Here is a 9,621-nt window from a genome sequence, read left to right on the forward strand (position 1 = left end):
TTTAATAATATTGAATTCTGGTAAAAATATTCTAAAAAAATTAATTTAAAAATAAATTTTAGTTTAAATTCTAAATAATAATTGAATATTAAAATAAGCATTATAGCATGAATTTTTAGAAGTAACTGAATTTTGAAAAATTTTTAAATTAAAATATTTGAAAATTTGAATTATTAATTTTTTTGAAAAAATTTAATTCTGGAAAATAATAATTGAATTGAAATTATGAAAATAATTTTTATGAAGTTAAAGTAACAATATTCTTGATTTTATCACTCGGTCGTCCTCGGAAGATTAATGGAAAAATAATAATATTTAAATATTTATTTTAAAAAAAGTTATTGATGTTTTCGAATAATTTTACAATTATAGAAATTGATAAATAAATGTAACGGAACATTTTTTTAATTAAAATTGTTTCCTTTATTTTCTAAAAATTTAAAAATTTTTAATTTTATTTTCAATTAAAATTTGTAATATTGACAAATAGAATTTATAAACATTTTTTTCCTTTATTTAAAAAAAAACTTTGAATTTTATTAAAATAATTGTAATTAAGAAATTGAAATGATGCAAATTATTTTCTTTTGAAAATTGAAAATTTTCTACATAAATATTACGAAAAGTAAAAATGACGGTCATTTAGCAATTTTTAAAAAGCGCGCGGAAAAAAGATTAATGGAGCACTCACAGCTCTGCCTGCCTGCGCAGGCAGTAATTGGAGTAAGAGAGAAAGTCAATTAGAGTGAAAGAGACAGTAAATTCAAATTTGTATTGCTGCCTACTAGCTGTGAGTGCGCCTTAAGTTTTTATTTTTATTCAACACGCATGTGAACTTGACATAAAAGAAGCGGCAGATGTCAGCCATTTTTGTGGGCAAACTTCCAACACTCCGTTTTGGGAAGATATGTTTACACTGGATTACATATCTTAAAAGTTTGAATTGTAAATATAATGTGCAACAATTCTAGACAAAAATTGACTGTAAATAAAAAATGCGTTAAAGTGAAACTCCATGAATTATAAGTACAAGTGTTTGGAATGTTTACAGACTACCTCAAAACGCTACTCCTTGACTCAGTGAGAATTTTTATATTGTATATTTACAGTGAATTTTCCTGGATATAACTAAACTCGAGGTATTAAACAACCAGTGATTTATTAATAATAATTTTTTTTCACTTTTAGATGTGAGAATTCGTTTTCAAAGTAATTTTATATTCGCACATTTCTTTACCTTCCGACATGCTGTCTGTCCGAAAATCTCGCCTGTGTTTTCTGTCACTTTAATCATTTAGACGCATCATAATTGACCCGGAGGCTGCTAATTATCAGTGAAATTTGATAAGTGGAACAGGTTTTAAAAAATGGCTGCTACATTCGATCAGTATGATAAATCTAGGTATTGTCTTTCACGTAATTCTATGTTAACCTTGTAACTCGTACGACAGTTTTCTAACTCTCACAGTGATTATTCTTATTTAATATTACTTCACGACTCACTCAAAGACTTTGAGATATTCTTTGCAGTAACTTTTCTTCAAAACACTTAGAAAGATCGTTAATGAAATTGGTTAATTCTTCTGTCAAACTTGTTGCATGAATTTTGTTTTAGTTTTGAATAGACTGTCAGAAATTTCTAAGAGACTGACTACATTATTCAATTCTATACAGGCTTCGCACTCATCTACTAAAACCTACTATTTACTACTTTTTTACATTATGCTACTATTTGGGTACTTTTTTTAGATTTCAGCCACTAAAAGCTACTATTTCTGTTTTTTTTTTTTGAGAATTTTCACTACTTTAAATTCTCTAATACTAGAAATAAAAAAAAACTAATCTCAAAAATTAAACAAAATTTAAAACGATTCAATTATTTTCAAAAAATATTCGAAACTCAATTATTTTCAAAAAATATTCGAAACTCAATTATTTTCAAAAAATATTCCAAATTCAATTATTTTCAATATCTAGTATTTTCATGAAATTTAGCAAAAGAATTCAATTATTTTTTTTAAAAAATTGATAAAATTCATCAAAAATTCAATTATTTTCATAAATAATATAATTTCCACAGGAATTCAATTAATTTAGAATAGCATTTTCAAAAAAATTTCGAAAAAATCAATTATTTAACAAAATTTGTATGCAATTCTTCAGAATAATTAAATTACTTTCATTGATAATAATTAATTCGCTAATAAATAATTTCATGGATTTTCAATTATTTTTAAAAATTTGAATAAAATTCCTTGCAAGAATTCGATTATTTTCATAAATAATAAAACTCATCGAAGAATTTCAATTATTTTTAATATACTATTTTAAATTAATTAAACGAAAAAGTCAATTAATTTTACAAATAAAGTTTTCCACAAGAATTCAATTATTTCAAATAAAATTTTCACAATGTTTATTATATTTCGAAAAAATTAATTATTTAAAACAATATTTATAAAATTCTTATGAAGAATTATTATTATTATCAATTATTTTCAAAAATAACAAAATTTTTCAAAGAAATTCAATTCTTTTTAAACATTTTAATAAAATTTTTCGCAATAATTCAATTATTTTCATAAATATTGAAATTCTTCTCAGGAATTCAATTATTTTTGAAAATTTTAATAAAATTCTTAGCAACTATTCAATTATTTTTATAAGTAATAAAATTCATAACAGGATTTCAATTATTTTTAATACAATTTTATAGGAATTGCTCAAAAAATGTAATTATTCTTAAAAATTTAATTTCAATTCCTTGAAAAAATAAATTATTTAAAAAAATGTCTTTTTAAATTCTTTCGAAGAATTCAATTATTTACAAAATTATTAGAATTCTTCACAGGAATTCAATTATTTACAAAAATATTATAATTGTTCGAAAGAAATCAATTATTTTAAATACTTAATTAAATTTTTTCGAAATAATTCAATTATTTTCTTTTAGATTTTAATAAAATTCTTCCCGAGAATTTAATTATTTACATAAATAATTCTTTAATAGAATTCAATTATGTCGATAAATAAGAAAATTATTCCCGAAAATTCAATTATTTGAAGCATTTTAGCATTTTAATAAAATGCTTTGCAAAATTCAATTATTTTCATAAATAACAAATATTCGTCACAAGAATTCAATTATTTTTAAAAGTAATAAATTTCTTCTTGTAAATTCAATTATTTAAAAAAATTCTAATAAAATCATTTGCAAAAATTCAATTATTTTCATAAATAGTAAAATACTTTTTATGAATTCAATTGTTTTAAAAAAATTTTAATAAAATACCACACAGAAATTCAATTATTTTGAAAACTTTTAATAGAATTCTTTGTAAATTTAATTATTTTTAAAAACTTTTTGCAATTCAAATGATTTTCAATATCTACTGTTTTCATAACATTTTCAAACAGAGTTCAATTATTTAAAAAAAAATTTGTAAAAATCTTCGTAAAAATTAAATTATTTTGAATATATAATAAAAAGAATTCAATACTTTAAAAAAAAATTTATAAAATTCTTTGCAAACATTCAACTATTTTCATAAAATTTTTCGAAAAAAATCAATTTTTTAAAAAGATTTTTATCAAATTCTTTGCAAGAATTCAATTATTTAAAAATAGTAGAAATAAAGTTCTTTGTGAGAATTCAATTATTTTTACAAGTAATAAAATTTTTCACATGAATTCAATTATTTTTAAAAATTTCAATAAAATTCCTTGCAAGAATTCGATTATTTTCATAAATAATAAAACTCATCTTAGAATTTCAATTATTTTTAATACTATTTTACATGAATTCTATAAAAAAAGAAAATTATTCTTAAAAATTTTATTAAAATGCCTCTGAAGGATTTAATTATTTAAAAAAAATTTGATGTAATTTATTTTTTAGAATTTGATGAAATTCTTTATAACAATTCAATTATTTTCAAAAACATTTTAGTAAATTGAATTGAAAATTTGATAAAATTCTTTATAAGAATTGAATTTTAAGAAATATCCAATTATTGAGTAAATAAATTATTTTTGTATTTAAATAATTGAATTCTCGTACGATTTTTTAATAAAAATTGATTTAAAATTGAATTAAAAATTTTAGATAATAATTAAATATTAGAAGTAGCGTTATAGTGTGAATTTTTAGAAATAATTAAATTTCAAAAGATTTTTAAATTGAAGTTTTGAAAATTTTAATTGTAAAACTGTAATAATATATTAAAATTTTTATTTTGAAGTAAAATGATTAAAGTTTTGAATAATTTTATTTAAAACTGTCAACAAAAAAATGATTGAATTTCGGAAGAAGTACAATTTTAAGTTTTAGAATTAGTTAAATATTTCAAAAAGGCTTTACATTGAAGTCATTTAAAATATTTTGATTCCTGTGGGAAAATAAATATCTATTTAACTATTTATTTTAAAAAAATTATTTTATTCTTGAATATAATTGAATTTAGAAATTATGAAAAAAATTGTGTCGTCAGATTTAATTTTTTGATAACTAATTTTTGCTACTTTTTTAAAATTAATTAACGAGTACGAAGCCTGAATTTGACTTTATTTTTCTCTAAAATTTAATTATTCAATAGACTTTTAATGAAAAAACAAATATTTCAGTTGGTATTTTGGAGCGATGTCGAGGCAGGATGCTTCAGACTTGCTAATGAGCGAAAAGGAAGGCGGTGTTTTTCTAGTTCGAGACAGCAAGTCCATACACGGCGATTTCGTACTTTGCGTTAAAGAGGACAGCAAAGTTAGTCATTACATCATAAACAAAATGCAACAAGGCGATCAGATTCGATATCGAATAGGCGATCAGACATTCTCCGATATTCCCAATCTTTTAGCATTTTACAAACTTCATTACCTTGATACAACGCCACTTATTAGGCCAGCACTCAAAAAATTGCACAGGGTAATTGCAAAATATGACTTTGAAGGAAACGATCCTGATGATTTGCCTTTCAGAAAAGGTAATTTTTTATTCTTTATGAAATAACTTATTATTTTTATCATTTAAATTAATAGAAAACTACTGAAACTTAATATATTATGTATTTTATGATCTAAATTAAAATAATATTCTTTTACAAGAATTAAATAGTTTAGAATTTTTTAAAAATTAGAATATTAACTCAATATTCAGTTTTATTAATTAAAAACTTTACTTTCTTTGAGAAAGATGTTGAATATTATAATTTGAACACTTAAAATTGATAACTTACTACAAAATAAAATAAACTATTACAGGCTTCGCACTCATCTACTAAAACCAACAATTTAATACTTTTTTACGATTCGCTGCTATTTGGATACTTTTTTAAACTTGTTCCACGAGCAGATATTCTATTTTAGCAAAATGTTGATAAAATTTTAAGCAAACATTAAAATATTTTTATAAACAATAAAAATTTCAGAGAAATTCCACTATTTACAAATTTTTTATAAATTTCTTCACAATAATTCAATTATTTTCATAAATAATAATATCAGGGAAAAGTCAGGGAAAATTAAAATTAAATATTTGTGGCAACCCTAAATTTGGAATAAATTTTATATTTTAAACAATAATTGCCTTCCTATTATTTTTAGTTGCTTTTAAATGATTTAACATTGTTTGTTATGCTTAATTGAAAACAGGAGACATTTTGACGATAATATCAAAGGACGAGGAACAATGGTGGACAGCAAGAAACAGTCTCGGTCAAGCGGGTTCAGTGCCAGTTCCCTATGTACAAAAATACGACGAAGACGGACCCGTTGAAAGCAAACGACCCGAAAGTGGAGGAAGTTCCAGTTCTAGTTCGAATTTAGGTCTGTCGACAACTCAGGCCACACATCCGGAATTCTCAGTGACACCGACAAATCGTCGAGCGAATATTCAAAGACCACTGCCTGCATTCGCAAAAGTGAAACAAGCTCGAGAGCCGAACGCTTACGATAAAACGGCTCTGAAACTTGAAGTCGGCGACATAATAAAAGTAACAAAAACCAATATTAACGGTCAATGGGAAGGTGAATTGCACGGGAAAGTTGGTCATTTTCCTTTCACGCATGTGGAATTTGTCGACAATGACCCCAATGAAGAGGCGCAGGAAATTTAACAAACATCATTTTAAAATATACTCGCGATTATATTTTAACTCTAGCAAACGTTGGCAAGTATTTATAAAAGTAATTTTTCGCTAATAAGCCTAGAAGAAGGAAAAATTGTGAAAGTTATCGAAAAGACTAAAAAAAATGTGTGATGGAAATGTTCATTAGTCAGTATAATTTTACCAGCACACATTATGAGAGGGCATATTTGTGATTAACAACATATAGATAGTATTGTGTGGTAAATGCAAACTTTATTTTGCTGAAAATTTCGAGCCTTAAACAAACATTGACGAACGTCAATTTTTAATTAACAACACACCCAGCCTAAAAGAGTGATTTTTAAACGCTTCCCCAGAGATCAATTTGTAGATCTTCCAATAAAAAGCGAGCACAATATTAGGATTAGAGAAACTTTCATATCAATAATAAATGTGCGCAAAATGGATTTTATTTAAGCGGTGTTTTTAAAAAAAAAACAGTGATGATGAAATTTTGGCAGTTATGTTGAGGCAGCATTTAACGGAGAATTTTAGCCATAAACGATGATTGTATAAAGGGAAAGGAAGTGAAGGTGCCATTATTGTACATTTTGTTAATTGAATGTCAAGAATAATATCTTGAAAGCCAAATCACCAAATAAAATGAGTTAGAGAAAAGTCACCTCATTATAATTTAATGCATAACTGTACATTAATTTAATTTTTTTTTTTTTTGAAGATTTTTAACGAATTATTGACCACAGTTGTTACGATACACATCTGTAGTTTGCATTTCTTTGTATTCGATATATTATATATATTATATATATTTTTTAGACTAGGAATTATAATAATTGTATGTGTGATGTATACATGAAAAAAAGATAAACAATTGTATGATCATTAGGACAATGTATATTTTTCTAAGCATGGATTTTCTTTTTTATAACAAATCAATTTTATTGATAAATGATTAATTTTTAATTAATCTCCGTTACGTCGAATAGTCGTATTATATATAACAAATGATATTACAATGTAACGGAATTCGTCTCGTATATAATAATAAAATTTACAGTTAATATGTAAACAGCAGTATTCCGCGCTATAAGTACACACAACTTTCCAGGATTTCAAAAATTTTAATTAATGCAATATTATTATTATTAAAAAGCAAACCTTTGTAAAAAAATAAACAAAGAAAAAACAATAAAACAGCTATTAAAAACTATTTACAATAGTGTTGCGCTACTTGAGGGAAAAAATTTTTGGTAACTAATACAATTCTTTTTAAATAAAATCATATGTTTGACGCAATAATTTTGCCTTTGATAAATGAGTCAGAATTTATCAATTATTAACAGGGATTTTTATTCAAAGTACTCAGGGCTCGAACCAGTAAAGGTATTTTAAAATACGGACCTAAAAAATAAAATTAAGAACTAAAAATGAAAAACTACGGACCAATTACAGACAAAAATATAACCAGTCCGATCATTTCAATTCAATTGTTATTTTCTAGAACTTTTAACTAAAATTCTTCTTCGAATCAATTAATTTTAATAATTTTCGAAAAAGTTCTTTGACAATTTTCAAATTCATTTGTTTACAATATTCAATTTGGCGAAATTTCGCAATTATTTGTAAATTAGAAAATAAAAACTTCAAATGATATAAAAAAATTCAATTAAACTTTTCAAAAAAATTAATTTCAAAATTAAATTATTAAATTATTAATAATTATTATATTTAAAATTAAATTATTAAATTCCTTTTAATATTCAATTATTACCTAAAAATTTTAGTTTAACTAGAATTAATTTTTAAATCAATTTTGATTAGAAAATTCTACGAGAATTCAATTATTTAAAAACAAAAATAATTTATTGAATAATTGAATGTTTCAATGTAATTCTTATAAAGAATTTTATAAACAAATTTTTAAATAAATAAATTCTTTCGACGAATTTTAATAAAATTTTTAAAAATTATAATTATACATTTTTCGAGATTTGTGAAAATAATTGAATTCATAAGAACAAATTTCATTATTTTTAAACTTAATTAAATTTCTGCGAAAAATTTTTATTACTCTTGAAAAATAATTGAATTTCTGCAATAATTTGAAACTTCTCCAAAATTAAATTTCTTTGAATGTTTTCAACTAAAATTCTTCTATAAATCCATTATTTTTGGTATTTTTTCTTAAATTCTTTGACAGCTATCCAATTCAATTTTACAAAATTTCAATTATTTGGAAATTCTTCAATTAAATATATATTAGAAAATAAAAACTTTAAATGTATTCAAAAAATCTGCAATTAAGCTTTTTCAAAAAAATTAATTCCACAGAATTGTTAGTTACAAAAATGTGAAAAATTCAGATTTTCAAAGATTTTAATATGAAACCTTTTCAAAATTCAATTATTTCTAAAAATTCACGTTATAATGTTTTTAATATTCAATTATTATCTTAAAATTTGTATTCTTTTGACGAATTTTAATACAAAAATTTTTAGAAAAATTACCTTTTTTTGAGAAATTTGATTAAAATTGTATTAAAAATAATTGTAATTTTGCAATCAGTTTTATTATTTATGAAAATAATTGAATTTCTATAATAAGAATTTTATTATTTATGAACACAATTAAATTTCAGCAAAGAATTTTATGACTCTAGAAAATAATTGAATTTCTGCAATAACTTCTCCAAAATTCAATTTTTTAAAATGTTTTTTAACTAAAATTCTTCTATAAATCCATTATTTTTAATAATCTTTAAAAAAGTTCTTTGAGAATTTTCAAAATTTATTTATTTACAATTCTATTTTCAGAAATTTCGATTATTCGCAAATTAAATATATTTGGAAAATAAAAACTTGAAATAATTAAAAAAAAATATTCAATTAAACTTTTTCAAAAAAATGAATAATTCTACAAAATTGTTAGTTAAAAGTATGTAAAATTCAGATATTTAAAGATTTTAATTTGAAACTTTTTTAAAATTCAATTATTTCTAAAAATCCATGCTATAATGCTTTTAATATTCAATTATTCTCTAAAATTTTAATTGAATTTTATTTTTAAATCAATTTTTTTTAGAATATTTTTATGAGAATTCAATTATTAAAATACGAAAATAAATAATTTATTGACTAATTGAATGTTTCTTAAAATTTAATTCTCATTAAGAATTTTATCAACAAATTTTTAAGTAATTGAATTCTTCTGACGAATTTCAATAACATTTTTAAGAATAATTACATTTTTTGAGGAATTTGATTAAAATTGTATTACAAATAATTGAATTCATAAAAAGAATTTTATTATTAACGAAAATAATTGAATCCCTAGGTAAAAATTTTATTTTTTATGAAAATAATTAAATGTTTGCGTAGAATTTTATTAAAATTTTTGAAAATAATTTGAAGAAGAATTTGATTATTTATAAAGATAATTGAAATTTTGATGAGAATTTAAAAAAAAATTGAATATAATTGAATTTCTGCGAAGAATTCTATTACTTTTTAAAATAATT

The 9,621-nt window shown here is 22.0% G+C and overlaps 1 protein-coding gene across 1 annotated transcript; it reads left to right on the forward strand.

The window, feature by feature from the left end:
- The first annotated feature begins 844 nt into the window (after window positions 1-844).
- LOC122507446 (adapter molecule Crk) lies at window positions 845-7,513 on the forward strand. Its single transcript, XM_043620158.1, has 4 exons — window positions 845-1,080; window positions 1,189-1,402; window positions 4,624-4,979; window positions 5,647-7,513. Exons 2-4 carry the CDS (start codon window positions 1,368-1,370, stop codon window positions 6,108-6,110), a joined length of 855 nt encoding a protein of 284 aa, XP_043476093.1. The 5' UTR covers window positions 845-1,080; window positions 1,189-1,367; the 3' UTR covers window positions 6,111-7,513.
- The last annotated feature ends 2,108 nt before the right edge of the window (window positions 7,514-9,621 follow it).

The sequence above is a fragment of the Leptopilina heterotoma genome, unplaced genomic scaffold, assembly GCF_015476425.1.
Source record: "Leptopilina heterotoma isolate Lh14 unplaced genomic scaffold, ASM1547642v1 Lhet_47, whole genome shotgun sequence".
NCBI lineage: Eukaryota > Metazoa > Arthropoda > Insecta > Hymenoptera > Figitidae > Leptopilina > Leptopilina heterotoma.